The following is a 15,564-nucleotide window of genomic DNA, read 5'->3' as shown; positions in this document are numbered from 1 at the left end:
ATTTTCATAATTTCTTTATTATTTCCTAGGAAAATGCCTAGAAATGCCTGTGATCAAACAATATGTATACATAACTGGAGAAAAAGGGGCTCTGTGTTAGTAGTTTCTCCAGCATTGAAAAAAAAGTGCCCATTTTCCCCATATGTTTAGTTCAGTTCAGTTCAGTTCAGTTAAGTCTCTCAGTCGTGTCCAGCTCTTTGCCACTCCATGAACTGCAGCACGCCAGGCCTCCCTGTCCATCACCAACTCTTGGAGCTTGCTCAAACTCATGTCCATTGAGTCGGTGATGCCATCCAACCATCTCATCCTCTGTGGTCCCCTTTTTCTCTTGCCTTCAATCTTTTCCAGCATCAGGGTCTTTTCCAGTGAGTCAGTTCTTCATATCACGTGGCCAGAGTTTTGGAGTTTCAGCTTCAGCATCAGTCCTTCCAATGAACACCCAGGACTATCTGCTTTAGGATGGACTGGTTGGATCTCCTTACAGTCCAAGGGACTCTCAAGAGTCTTCTCCAACACCACAGTCCAGAAGCATCAATTCTTCAGCACTCAGCTTCCTTTATAGTCCGACTCTCATATCCATAGATGACCACTGGAAAACCCATAGCCTTGACTAGATGGACCTTTGTTGCGAAAGTAGTGTGTCTGCTTTTGAATATGCTATCTAGGTTGGTCATAACTTTTTTTCCAAGAAGTAAGTGTCTTTTAATTTCATGGCTGCAGTCACCATCTGCAGTTATTTTGGAGCCCCCGAAAATAATGTCTGATATTGTTCCCACTGTTACCCCATCTATTTGCCATGAATTGATGGGACTGGATGCCATTATCTTCGTTTTCTGAATGTTGAGCTTTAAGCCAGCTTCTTCACTCTCCTTTTTCACTTTCATCGAGACTCTTTAGTTCTTCACATTCTACCATAAGGGTGGTGTCACCTGAATATCTGAGGTTATTGATATTTCTTCCAGTAATTTTGATTCCAGCTTGTGCTTCATCTAGCCCAGTGTTTCTCATGATGTATTCTGCATATAAGTTAAATAATATATAGGGGTGACATACTCCTTTTCCTATTTGGAACCAGTCTGTTGTTCATGTCCAGTTATAACTGTCGCTTCCTGACCGCATATAGGTTTCTCAAGAGGCAGCTCAGGTGGTCTGATATTTCCATCTCCTTCAGAATTTTCCACAGTTTATTGTGATCCACAAAGTCAAAGGTTTTGGCATAGTCAATAAAGTAGAAACATGTTTTTCTGGAACTCTCTTGCTTTTTCAGTGGTTCAGCAGATGTTGGCAATTTGATCTCTGGTTCCTCTGCCTTTTCTAAAACCAGCTTGAATATCTGGAAGTTCACGGTTCACGTATTACTGAAGTCTGGCTTGGATAATTTTGAGATTCACAATAAAAATAGAAATTTTATTCATTTATTTATTGTAGGAAAAATGATTACTAACCAAGGATGTTAATCTTCTATCTTATATGTATGACATATACTTTTCTCATTTATCATTGATCTCCGTTTGGTTTACAACATTAGTTACAATTTTATTTTCATGCCATTTTCATAATTTGATATCCAGTATCTGGCTTGGTGTCTGACTTATTTTTTTTCTTTTAGTCATTTAGGAGCCTAGGGACAAAAACTCAAGAGTCTCTTAGCTGTTTCAACTTAACACATAAGTTTATGGGAATTAGCAGGTTTACTAGTTCTGCAGTCCTCCAGTTGCCACTCTAAAAATGCATAGAAGTTGAAGGATTATACCTTCTCAGTGTGAAAGCCTAAGTCTTAGTTTGAATCTTGTTATTTGCTTTACTGGCACTTGCTCTAGGTTTTATATAAAATTAATCTTTCATTACATTTTAATCATCCCCCAAATGTCTTATTTGCTATAATATATGCAATGTAAATGTGTGTGTATTTGTAGAATGATGCCAGTTCTTTTGATTACATAATTATATCAATAGGCAAAACTTACATGATGAATGGTTATTAAGGGAGCAGAAGGCACAAGAGGAATTCAGAATAAAGAAAGAAAAGGAAGAGACAGCTAGAAAACAGGAGGAAGAACAAGAGGTATGCTTTTAGTCAAATTAATCAGCTAGCTAAACAGTTAAAGTAACTTCTAATTAAAGACTTTTTCACATTAACAAATACATGTCTTGAACAAGAATAACAGTAGAAGAACCTTTAAAAAGCTGGATTCTTTGTTTGACTAATATATACTTAATTTTTAAAATTTACTTTTCCTGTGTGTTAAAGGTTTTTAAAATTAGATCTCTCTTTTCTCTTTAAAGACAAACTTAAAGGAAAAATGGGAAGAACGTCAGAGAAGAGAGAGAGAAGAGGAGGAACAGAAACAACAGGGGAAAAGAGAAGAGGTGATTCCTGTCATTAGAGGATAATTACATGGAAGATCCCTGGAGGAAGAAATAGCACCCTACTCCAGTATTTTTGCTGGAGAATCCCATGGACAGAGGAGCCTGGCAAGCTATAGTTCGTAGGGCTGCAAAGAGTTGGACACAACTGAAGCAATTTAACATAAATGTTAATTTAACATAAATATGATGGATTTGAAGGTGTAAGCCATGTGAGGGCTTGGAGGTTTTGTTTTTTATTTATTTATTTATTTTTGGTTTACTTATTTTTAGGTGCATTGGGTCTTCATTGCTGAGCTTGTGCTCTGTCTAGTTGTGGTGTGGAGGGGCTGTTCTTGATTGTCTTCTCTAATTGCAGAGCCCCATCTGTAGTAGGTTACAAGGCCTCAGTATCTGTGGCGGTGGTCAGTCTGTCTCTCTAGCACACAAGTTTCAGCACTTGCAGTGTAAGGCCTGGGCTCATAGTTACGGGTTGCAGGCTTAGTTGCCCTATGGCATGTGGGATTTTTCTGGACCAGGGATGGATGTTCTCTGCATTGTGAAGCAAATTCCTAAGAAATGGAACACGAGGGAAGTTCTTGTTTGCTGTTTAAAAGTCATATATATATATGTGTGTATATATATATATATATATATATATATATATATATGTTTGTGTATATATATATATACACACACATACATATTTATTTATTTATTTATTTGTACAGACACACACTAGAGAGCTTCCTTAAAATGTTTTTCTTTATGTTCATGCAGTAGCAGTTAAGACTATCTTAATGTTTTTCTTCAACTTTACCCAGTGTGAAACACAGTTTATAATGGCCAGAAACTTTTTGTTTAGAAGAGAAGTAGTAAAAGTTTCAGTGTGTGCAGCCCATTACATGTGTTATAAAGCAGCCATGGCAGAGTATAAACATATAGCTGTGACTGTGCTCTAATGAAATTTTACATAGAAGCAGACAGCCTTTGTATCTTTGCAGTGAATGATGTGATTCTCAGGTTCTGTCACGTGTGTTGACTCATTTTAAAGACATTTTATATGTTTGTCATGTTTATTTCATTCCTTATGTCCTGCCACCAAGAAGTATTTAATTTTAAGAAAGCAGTTATTGAATATTTAAGAGTTAGTAGATTTTTTGTTACTGTTATTAAATCTTTGCTTGATTAATGTGTAGCTCAAGCAATTGATTTAATACATTTGACTTCCTGTCCTTAATGCTATATTTGAAAAATTCACAGCCCAACTTTGCTTGAATGAATTAAGTAGATTTTTTTTCTGTTGTATTTCTAATCCTGAATTACATAAAATTGAGTTTTAACCATCTTTTAGTGGGAAAAATGGGTTTGCTTGTGTCTGGGTCATAATGGGGTAGAACTAGTCTTTACAACCTTTGTTTTTTTGTGTCTCAGGCCATTAATTCCAGTGCAAATTTTAACCACTTGAGTACTACTTTTTGGAGTGGATATGAGGTATAACACACTGGATTTTCAGGGGACAAGATGTTTGGAGCTTTTTAATTTGTTTATAGAGAAGAATCCATTCTCATTTTAACTGTAGAGCATTTTTCACTTGAGCTGTCCAGGGTTCAGACAAAAGTTATGGCTTTTTTAAATGGATTTTTTTCTTTTTTAAGGAAGTATAGAAGACATTAAGCAGAAAGCATATAGTATAGTCATCCCTAATACTTCAAGTCATCTTTAGATTTTTATAATACCCAGTATAGTGTAAACGGTACAAAAATAGGTGCCAGTACATGGCACAATCAGGTTTTGCTTTTTGGAAATTTGTAGGGTTTTTCTAAAATATTTTGAACTGTGGAACCTGGAGATACAGAGGACAGACTATAGATTTTAAGAAGATTTAAGAAATACATTCTACTACATGCTGGACAGTTGTCTTGTTGACAGTCATCTTGTTGATGGTAACAGGAAAGTGAAAAGATAAAGTGAAATGAAAAGGATAAAATGAGAGGAAAACAAAGTGAAAAAGATTAAGTCCCTGCTGTTACTTTGCGAGATAGGGGAGCTATATATGTTACTGAGAAAGAGAATTTGCAGAATTTGCAAAGAAATAAAACAAGATGATGTGATAGAGTGTTGGGAATAATGGTATACTTAGATAAATCATCATGGAAAATTTCTCTTGAGAAGCCAGTGGTTTCAGCTGTTTTTTGGGTGCAAAGATCTCAGGGGGAAAGGTTTCGGGTTAGAGAAGGACTCGAGTATGGAGTTGAATGGAGGTGATGGTCTTTAAATCCCAGAGACCAAAGGACAGAGTGGCAGAGGAAGGCAGCAGGTCAGAGGGCTAGACAGTGTCAGATCATTTAAAGCCTCCTGGATTCGAAGGAGTTTGGACTTCATGTTAGTATAATGGAAATTTATTGTCTTAACGTTTAGTAAATTGTTCATCATTTTTATTTAAAGAATTGAGGGTGGGGAACAGTGACCAAAAAGAGTAGTCAAGATAAGGCTGCTGTTTCAAGTAGGATATGATGTATTTGTGATTTGTATGAGGCTCTTCCTTGTAGTTCAGTGACAAAGAACCAGGGTGTCAATGTGCGAGACCCGGGCATTTATCCTTGGGCAGGAAGATCCCCTGGAGGAGGACATGGCAACCCACTCCAGTATTCTTGCTTGGGAAATCACATGGACAGGAGGAGTCTGGCATGCTACAGTCCATGGGGTCCCACGGAGTCTGATATGATTGAGCACACATGTCCAGTATGAGGATTGTGCTTTACAAAGATAAGTACACAAATCTGGGGTATCTCAGGGGAGTTGTGTGGAAGGCAAAGTGAGAGTCTAAGTAATGCTGTCAGGAGTTTTAATGAGTAAGCAAAGAAAATGGCAACATCAGTTACTGAGTTAGGATATTTAGAGGGTCAACAAATGTTCTGGTCAAGCATAAAGGGAAGACGTGAAGTTGCTCAGTCATGTCTGACTTTTTGTGGCCCGGTGGACTGTACCCTGCAAGGCTGCTCCATCTGTGGGATTCTCCAGGTAAGAATACCGGAGTGGGTTGCCATTTCCTTCTCTAGGAGATCTTCCCGACCTAGGGATCGAACCCAGGTCTCCCACATTGCAGGCAGATGCTTTACACTGTGAGCCACCAGGGAAACCCAAATGAAAGTGAAAGTCACTCAGTTGTGTCTGACTCTGTGCGACCCCATGGACTATACAGTCCATGAAATTCTCCAGGCCAGAATACTGGAGTGGGTAGCCTTTCCCTTCTTCAGTGAATCTTCTTAACCCAGGTATCAAACCCAAGTCTCTCACATTGCAGGTGGATTCCTTACTAGCTGAGACACAATTTCCTGTCAAGCATAGAGGACTGTTAAATGCCATCTAGATTTATTATGTCTGTTATGTAATTATTTTGCATATTTCGTTTATGTAATTAGAGAAGTCTAATGTGATTAAAATATATTCAGATGTCAGTTACGTAGAAATTTATTAAAGTTTTGGAGAACTTACTTTTCCTTATTAAAAAGTTTGAAGTCTCTCATACATCTGCAGTGCTACTTTTCATGTAATAGTTTTAGCTTTTATCAAATGTTATGATGCAGTGTCTAGCATTGTATTTTATAATACTCAGATACCTCATGTTAAAAACTAGTATGTAGTGTGTATGAGTAAACATACTAACTATTGTTTCTGAAATGTATAGAGGTATTTTAAATGTACTTCTATAATGCTTTATTCCTTTTTCTATTTATGTAAAAATTTCCACCTATATTCTTTTGAAAGCTTTTCAGAAGATCTGTGCTGTAGAAGACAAATAGGAACCTGAAGGCTTGCATGTGTAGGGTTTTTTAAATCTTAATTTACACAGAAACTAGTTGTGACTTACTGGATTTTCAGATTTTTATTCATCCCATGTTTGCATTTGTAGGAAGCTGTGCAGAAGATGCTGAAACAGGCTGAAAATGAGGTATTTTTTTAAACTTTCATTAAAATTTTGAGACCAAAGAACACTTCTTTAAAAACAATACTCCCAGTAATGTTAATTTTGTGGTTAAGTTTCTTAGATCCTGTCTGAATGTGGGATTCACATCTGAGGCTCTGTGATACATACAACAACAAAAATGAGCTGATGAACAAAAGCAAAAATCACCCCCGTGGACTGGACTTGTTTATAGTCCTTAAAGTATGTGTAGCCAGCCTCATACGTTTTTACCCCCAAATGGATGCTTTAATTTGAATCAGAGTAAATCAAAGGGGTGGTTCCCTGAAGAAGTTCTTAGACCCTTTTCAGAATGGATGGACAGAAGGGAAACCTAGATGACAGCTCCTGGTAGTCAGGGCAGTACCTGATGTTGAACAGTGCCAAAGAGCCATGAGAGACACATAGCCCCTGTCTCATGATAGTTGTTTGTAGAGTGTCAGTTGTGTGGTACAACTTAAATGTATATTCTTATAGAAATTCTTTTATTTTTAAACAAAATATTTTAGGTACACTTTAAATCCTTAATTCTGATGGATTTTTAAAACCACCAATAAAGTCATGGTTATTTTCAACAGTTGGAAAGTGGTGCCACATGGCATAACCCAGAACCACCTGTGGAAATACGGATAATGGAGAAAGATCGAGCTAATTGTCCATTCTACAGTAAAACAGGAGCTTGCAGATTTGGAGATAGGTAAATAAATTTGTGTTATTGTGTCAGAATTAAAGAGGGTCAAAACATTGAAGTTCTTGAATTCTCTTTTGGGACAGACACATCTTTAGTTTAAATTATAAATCATAGGGCGTCTGTTTTTTTCTTGGTGCTTTTCCAGTTCACTGTATGCTACTGTTTGTTAGACTTAACCTACTTCTCAGATGATGCTTCCTTTACCTTCCTCCCATCCCTTAAAAAGATCTTTTTTTGTTTTCTACCCTGTGCTTCCATTTGTCCATATGGACACATAAAGGGCAATATAGAACATTTGTACTCTTTCAAGGAACCGTAGAATCCTGCCTTTGTTTTTCCAGTGGAAATCACTTCTACAAAGTGGGCTTTTAAAATCTGCTTTGCTTTAAATGAGTGTGCAGGACAAAATTAGAGTAAATAGACATAGAGTAGACTCATTAACAACTCTTATTATAGTCAGCCTCAGGAATAGAGCTCTGGGTTCAAAAACTAGCTTCAGTGATTGTCATTTTGGGGAAATTAAGCTTTCTGTGCCTTAGTTTCCTTATCTATAAAACAGATTAAAAATAGCATCACTCTTACAAGGGGGTTATGAGGCTGATGTGAGTGACTACATGGAAAGTACAGAGAAGAGCGCAAGCACAGGTCAAGCAGTCAGTGTCTGGTTATATTTTCATTATGATCAATGTTCCCATTGTTCTCTGAGCCATTCTTGTTCCATATTTCTTTGGGGTCAGTGTTTCTGAGTCAGAGCATGTGGAAATCTAAGTGTTGATCTCTTCAACCATTTAACAAATATTTGAACATTTGTATTCCATGTCCTTGTGATTTTTATGATTTGACTCATATCAATAAACAGCCCAAAGTAGATACAGTAATTCACCCCTGTCTATCAGGAATGTGTTTCAAGCACCCTTCATGCCTGAGTCACCAAACTCACTGTATACCATTTTTTCCTACACATACATACCTATAACAAAGACAATTTTTAAAATAGGCACAGTAAGAGTATTACTACTAACTTAGTAACTATACTTATTAATGTTAGTAATACTAATAATTGGGCTTCTGTGCTGGTACGCTAATAATACTAAAATAGAGTAGTATTAATAACAATAATAATATGAAACCATTGTAACATGATGAAAAGAAGTGAGGTGAATGTCTTACGCTTCAGTTAGCCTTCTTATGATGTTGTCATAAGGAAAATCATCTGCGTTGGTGATCCTTAAACTGTGATGGTGGTTTGATGTTGATACTGACAGCAGGTTGTTGTCATTGGATGGAGTTCCTGACAGAATAGCACAAGATAGCATAGTATTTCATTACATTGCTCAGAACAGCACACAATGTAAAACTTACAAGTTGTTATTTCCAGAATTATCCACTTACTGTATTAAGATTCTGGTTGACCAAGAGTTATTAAAACAACAGGTAAGGGGACATTAATAGAATAATACATATATTTGTAGTAAATAATTCAGTAAATTAACTATTTTAGTTTATATACTGAGGAGTATAATTACAATATGTGGGTTTTTTTTTTTTTTTTTTTGGTGTGTGTGTGTGTTGTGATATATAATATACTGGGGAGAGGATTCCCTGGTGGCTCAGATGGTAAAGGTCTGCCTGCAATGCAGAAAACCTGAGTTTGATCCCTGGGTCAGGAAGATACCCTGGAGAAGGAAATGGCAACCCACTCTAGTGGATTGCCTGGAAAATTCTATGGATGGAGGAGACTGGGGGGCTACAGTCCAAGGGGTTGCAGAGAGTCACATATGACTGAGTGACTTCACTTTCATGAGGAAAAGATCTCATCATCATCTTTGTTGTTTTTAGTTTAGTCACCAAGTTGTATCTGGTTTGTGAGCCCATCAGGCTCCTCTGTCCATGGGATTGTCAGGCAAGAAGACTGAAGTGGTTTGCCTTGCCCTACTGCAGGGGATCTCATAGACCCGGGGATTGAACCCTCATCTGCTGCATTGGCAGTTCTTTACCACTAGTGCCATCTCGTAACATTCTATTAATCCCAAAACAAAAATGAATAGACAAATTCATGAAACTCTCATTCTTTTATATATTTATTCATAATATTATCCTTGATGTGTTTTTTCCTTCAAAAAAGGTTTTTCTTTTATTTTTCACCTAAACTTGTCTTCACCTTTAAACGTTTCTAAAAATAATAATCCTGAATGGTGAATTACATGAGGATCATCTGAAAAACCTTTTTTAAAAAAATTTTTATTTTTGGCTGCACTGGGTCTTTTATTTGTTGCTGCTTTCACAGGCTTTCTGTAGTTACTATGAGCAGAGGCTACACTTGGTTGTGTCACATAGACTTAATTGCCATGTGGCATTGAAAAACTTTTTAAAAGCATGTTCTTCAGGGTCATCTCAAATTATGTGTAAGTCTTGGATATTTTAAAGTGTCTGGGACTGAGAACCATTCATATAGAATATTTAACTGCTTTTATATTCTATAGTTGGGATTATATTTGCTGATAGTATTTATGAAGGTATTCATAAAGACTGGTAAGCAGTGAAAGAGTCCCTTTGAGGAATCAGAAACTAAGATGAAGGATTTTACTCCTTTTTGTAACTGTTAGAATGCAACTAACTGTAGGTTTAATCTCATTTAAAAAAAGTAATTCATTGGTTTAATATACTAAACCTCAAAAAAATATTTAGTGGATTATTTTTGATAGACAGCTGAGACACATTTGTATGGGAAGTTGAACCAAAGTTGAAGTTCCCTTTCAAGTTTTTAGCTGCCTCACCCCTTGTTTTTATTCTATCACTAATATTTCCTTCGTTGTTTAAAGTTATCCTTGAGGGCTTCCCAGGTGGTTCAGTGGTTAAGAATCTGCCTTGCAGTGCAGGGGACAGCAATTTGACCCCTGGTCTAGGAAGATCCCACATGCTGCAGGGAAACTAAACATGTGCACTCTGCAGCCCACGCTTTACAATGAGAGAAGCCAGCAATCAGAAGCCAGTGCACCACAGCTAGTGCCTCCAGTAGCAACTAGAGAAAAGCTCATGCAGCAACAGAGATGCAATATGGCCAAAATACATAAGTTTTTAAAATTAAAATTATCCTTGGGACTCCAGTGATGGTTCACTTGTTAGGACAGTGTGCTTTTAAAGTGCTTTTGGGATTCACAGAGGGTTGCCTTCTCTTACCTAACTTCATTTTTTAATATACTCAAGCTTGTATGGATGCTTCCTGGTTCAGTGGGAATTTTCCCCAAACCTAGTGACTTGACTGGGTTCCAAAATTCATAGATGCATATTTGACACCCAGGGAGCTAGAGCTGAGTTACAACCTGTGAACAGAATTCTAAATTTGTTAATTAAGGTCCTTGTTTACTGCTATATTTATTTAAACCAATAATATTTCAATTTAGAGTTAACAATGTCAGCTGAGGTAAATCCTTTGAATTCTGTTAGTAGCTACTTTGGAGTATATCAGACTACAAGCTGAATAATCTAGGAGGTCATTTGGAGAATAACATTCAACATTTCAGAGGTATGCATGATAAATATGGGCATATTTATTGTGTTGGTAGGTACATTAATGTATAATCTCTGTATACCTTTTCACCTTAAAATACTGAATCCATGAAGCAACTCACTGTTCTCACTCGAACTGCTGGCATCTACAGCTGACCAGTTTTTAACTAGAATATATTATTTTTTAATAGTTGAAACCTCATCTCACACGCTAGTAAAGTAATGCTTAAAATTCTCCAAGCCAGGCTTCAGCAATACGTGAACCATGAATTTCCAGATGTTCAAGCTGGTTTTAGAAAAGGCAGAGGAAACAGAACTCAAATTGCCAACATCTGCTGGATCATCGAAACAGCAAGAGTTCCAGAAAAACATCTATTTCTCTTTTATTGACTGTGCCAAAGCCTTGACTGTGTAGATCACGATAAACTGTGGAAAATTCTGAAAGAGATGGAAATACCAGACCACCTGACCTGCCTCTTGAGAAACCTATCTGCAGGTCAGGAAGCAACAGTTAGAACTGGACATGGAACAACAGGCTGGTTCCACATAGGAAAAGGAGTATGTCAAGGCTGTATATTGTCACCCTGCTTATTTAACTTATATGCAGAGTACATCATGAGAAACCCTGGGCGAGAAGAAACACAAGCTGGAATCAAGATTGCCAGGAGAAATATCAGTAACCTCAGATATGCAGATGACACCACCCTTATGGCAGAAAGTGAAGAGGAACTAAAAAGCCTTGAGGAGAGTGAAGAAGTTGGCTTAAAGCTCAACATTCAGAAAACAAAGTTCATGGCATCTCATCCCATCACTTCATGGGAAATAGATGGGGAAACAGTGTCAGACTTTATTTTTTTGGGCTCCAAAATCACTGCAGATGGTGACTGCAGCCATGAAATTAAAAGACGCTTACTCCTTGGAAGGAAAGTTATGACAAACATAGATAGCATATTCAAAAGCGGAGATATTACTTTGCCAACCAAGGTCTTAGTCTAGTGAAGGCTATGGTTTTTTCAGTGGTCGTGTATGGATGTGAGAGTTGGACTGTGAAGAAAGCTGAGCGCTGAAAATTTGATGCTTTTGAACTGTGGTGTTGGAGAAGACGCTTGAGAGTCCCTTGGACTGCAAGGAGATCCAGCCAGTCCATTCTGAGGGAAATCAGCCCTGGGATTTCTTTGGAGGGAATGACGCTAAAGCTGAAACTCCAGTCCTTTGGCCACCTTATGCGAAGAGTTGACTCATTGGAAAAAACTCTGATGCTGGGAGGGATTGGGCGCAGGAGGAAAAGGGGACGACAGAGGAGGAGATGGCTGGATGGCATCACTGACTCGATGGACGTGAGTCTGAGTGAACTCCGGGAGTTGGTGATAAACAAGGAGGCCTGGCGTGCTGCGATTCATGGGGTCGCAAAAAGTCGAACATAACTGAGTGACTGAACTGACTGAGCTAAAAGAAGTTTTCCTCATTTTATCTTAGGACATGAAACCAGATTATATAATAAAGGTCATATTTTATGGATTATTGAAGTATAGTTGAGTCCATTCAGCCTTGATCCAGTATTAATTGCAGAAAGTATCCTTGCATGTGTATGTCTGTGTGTGTGTGTATATGTATATATTATGCCATATAACAAACCCATACTAGACTATAAGGTAGGTCAGATCTTGATCATTTCTCAACTGAGCTTCTCTGGGTGTGAGGTCATTTCTTTACAAAGTGAGGGAAATAAAGATATGATTGTTCTAGTGAAGGATCAGATGGAAAAGTAAACCCTTTAAAGAAGCTTTTTGCATACAGTAAGATTGAAATATATCATCATGGGGAAACTAACAAGTTGGTGCAAGTCAAGCATACTTAATCCGCGCTTCACTCCTTTTCACCCCATGTACTGTAAGCAGTGACTTTGCACTGTCATGTAACAGTTGAACTCATTTGTATCACTGTGCATGGACATCAGAAAGGTTCTATAACAGTTGAGCTCACTTGCAGCACTGTGCATTTGCAGCAAGTGATAGTCCCTTGGTCACGGGTTGCTTTGTGCAGTATGCCTATATGAGCTTCACCATGAAAGACCTTGCTCCTGCTGCATCAGGGCTACATTGGAAAAACATCAAGGTTATGTTTTATGAGGTTATCTTATGGCTACATTATGTCTGCTGTGTCATCCAGGAGAGAGGTTCTCTTATGGCTGCTTGAGTCTCTTTCCACCCTCTCAGTTACATTTTGCCTGTCCTGGATTGAGCCAGTAGTGTGAACAGCAAGACTGCTGGCATCATGAATATTATCGGCATTATACAGCCCTTAAGTGGAAACTTCATTTTGGTTATGCAGCATGGAGGGTCTTAGGTCACCAGCCAGGGATCAGAACTGCTCCACTTAGAATCCTAATCACTGGACCACTAGGATATTCCTTGGAAACTCTTAAACAACACTATTATGTAAGCATTGGTTTAATCGGAGATTGTATAAAACCATCTCACCTTTCTCCTGAGTGTCTCATATGGTACGTTTGTGTCACACTGTCACTGTGACCTTTCATGCAAGTGGACCATCTTTTACTGTATGCTTTTACATAACAGACTTCCTGAACTTGAGTAAAAAGCAAGTGAATGGCATTTAAACTTGGAAATAGTTCCCACCTTTACATTTCAATGAGATTCACTTTATTGGTCAGCCTTTAATAGTTTCATTGTTTTGAAATTCAAAGTTTGAGTGACGTATGTTGTCTTACAGTTCACTTGAAACAGCTAAGTTGCTTGAGCCTTTAACTTATGTTTTAAATCAAGTTTCTCTATGTGTAATTTCTCACCACTGGACTACTGAACTTTTTCCTTCATGTGCAGGTGTTCACGTAAACACAGTTTCCCAACATCAAGTCCCACGCTGCTTATTAAAAGCATGTTTACAACGTTTGGGATGGAGCAGTGTGGAAGGGATGACTACGACCCTGATGCAAACCTAGAGTACAGTGAAGAAGAAATCTACCAGCAGTTCCTGGATTTTTATGATGATGTGCTCCCTGAGTTCAAGAACGTGGGGAAAGTGATCCAGTTTAAGGTGGGCACGAGCAGTGTGTCTAGAGGAGGAACTGGTTTGCCTCCCTCTGAAGTACTGGCTGGGATTGGAAAGCGAGAGCATAAGTTGTTTACATAGGTGGGATGTGTGCCATGCTGTAGGTCCTGTGTCACGTTGCAAGGAAACGTTAATTCCTTCTCTTTTCCTCTCCACTGAGCTTTGTTGCCAATAAAGTAGAGGTGCTACATGCAGTTGTAAATAAGTACTGACATGGTGCTAGGTTCTAAGCTTTTGATGAAAAGAGATCTTTTCATCCATTCAGTACCATTATGGACCAAATCTTTTCCAGCCTTTGAGTTCTCTGCATACGGTCTTATACAGATAGCTGTCTTAAGAGTTTGCTTATGGACTACATATAGTAGGGAATGTATCTCCATAACGGTCTTATACAGATAGCTGTCTTAAGAGTTTGCTTATGGACTACATATAGTAGGGAATGTATCTCCATACTTGTAACACAGCTTTCTGGTCGTATTATAGTGATGGTTCCAGCTTGCACTTTCTGCCCAAAGTATACATTATAGTATATATTTTTTGGAACTACCAAAGACCATAAGATTACTTTTTCAGGGACAGGAAAAGGTGTACTGGTCTTTGTTACTGTATCCAGGGTTTTCTCTAATTGTGGTGAGCAGGGACTACTCTTCCAGTTGCAGTGTGTGGGCTTCTCATTGCAGTGGCTTCTCCTTTTGAGCATGGGCTCCGTAGTTGCAGCTTATTATCTCAGTAGTTGTGGCACACAGCCTTAGTTGCCCTGAGGCATGTGGGATCTTCCTGGATCAAGGATCAAGAACTACCTGGATCAGTGCCGTGCACTGGCAAGTAGATACTTTTCCACTGAGCCACCAGGGAGGTCCAGACCTTCACTTTTCTTTTGTTGTTGAGTTACTCAGTCATATTCGACTCCTTGCCACCACATGGACTACAGCATTCCAGGCTTCCCTGTCCATCACCATCTCCAGAAGCTTGCTCATACTCATGTCCATTGAGTCGGTGATGCCATTCAACCATCCTCTGTCATCCCCTTTGCCTGCCGTCAGTCTTTCTTGGCACCAGGGTCTTTTCAAATGAGTCAGCTCTTCTCATCAGGTGGCTGAAAGATTAGAGCTTCAGCTTCAGTATTAGTCCTTCCAATGATCATTCAGAGTTGATTTCCTTTTGGGTGGACTGATATCCTTTGGATCTCCTTGTAGTCCAAGGGACTCTAAAGAGTCTTCTCCAACACCACAGTTCAAAAGCATCAGGTTTTTAGTGTTCAGCCTTCTTTATGGTCCAACTCGTACCTCCGTACATGAATACTGGAAAAACCTGGCTTTGACTACACAGACCTTTGGAACCCACATCTGCATTACAGGCAGTTTCTTTACCACTGAGTCATCACAGAAGCCCTGACTACTTTACACACATACTTCTTTTGCAATTCATAGATAAAACTGAGGTTTTTTTAGAATTTGAAGGTAAATAGCAATTCTATATTGAGCAGATCTGCTGGCATTGTTTTTGCAGCTGCATTTTTGTAGTTCTTGCGGGATTTCAAACTTTTTCATTTATTGTATTTCTTATGATTTCCTGATCAATGACCTTTGATGTTAATAATCCAGAAAGATTTTGACTTGCTGAAGGTGCAGATGATAGCCTTTTTTTTAAGCAATGAAGTATTTTAAGGTATGTGCATTTTTTTGTTTTTTTTTAGATACAATGCTTTTGCACCCACTCTTAATAAACTTCAGTATAGTGTAAACATTATTATTACATGCTTTGAGAAACCAAAAAATTTGGGTAATACATTTTATTGTGGTATTTTATTGCAGTTGTCTAGAAACCAAGATATCTCTTGAGATATGTGTATGTTATTTGCCAAGCTTATACTTATCAGGCTGGTAATTTATAAATGGAAAGCAACTAGTAAGTTTTTAGTATGAAAGATTTATAAGTATTTGTTACGGAAATTTAAAAAAGATTTTTGGTATAACTG

The 15,564-nt window shown here is 38.1% G+C and overlaps 1 protein-coding gene across 1 annotated transcript in view; it reads left to right on the top strand.

The window, feature by feature from the left end:
* Window positions 1-15,564, top strand: part of LOC132659056 (U2 small nuclear ribonucleoprotein auxiliary factor 35 kDa subunit-related protein 2-like) — a 56,507-nt gene that overhangs the window by 21,171 nt on the left and 19,772 nt on the right. Inside the window, exons 4-8 of the mRNA XM_060408679.1 lie at window positions 1,957-2,065; window positions 2,287-2,370; window positions 6,263-6,301; window positions 6,892-7,010; window positions 13,358-13,571. Of these exons, the coding sequence (XP_060264662.1) occupies window positions 1,957-2,065; window positions 2,287-2,370; window positions 6,263-6,301; window positions 6,892-7,010; window positions 13,358-13,571 (565 nt within the window). The remainder of the gene's footprint in view (window positions 1-1,956; window positions 2,066-2,286; window positions 2,371-6,262; window positions 6,302-6,891; window positions 7,011-13,357; window positions 13,572-15,564) is intronic.

Source organism: Ovis aries, chromosome Y (assembly GCF_016772045.2).
Source record: "Ovis aries strain OAR_USU_Benz2616 breed Rambouillet chromosome Y, ARS-UI_Ramb_v3.0, whole genome shotgun sequence".
In the NCBI taxonomy this organism is placed as follows: Eukaryota; Metazoa; Chordata; class Mammalia; order Artiodactyla; family Bovidae; genus Ovis; species Ovis aries.
The sequence above is the reverse complement of the archived record's forward strand: the minus strand, read 5'-3'. Positions and strand labels throughout refer to the sequence as shown.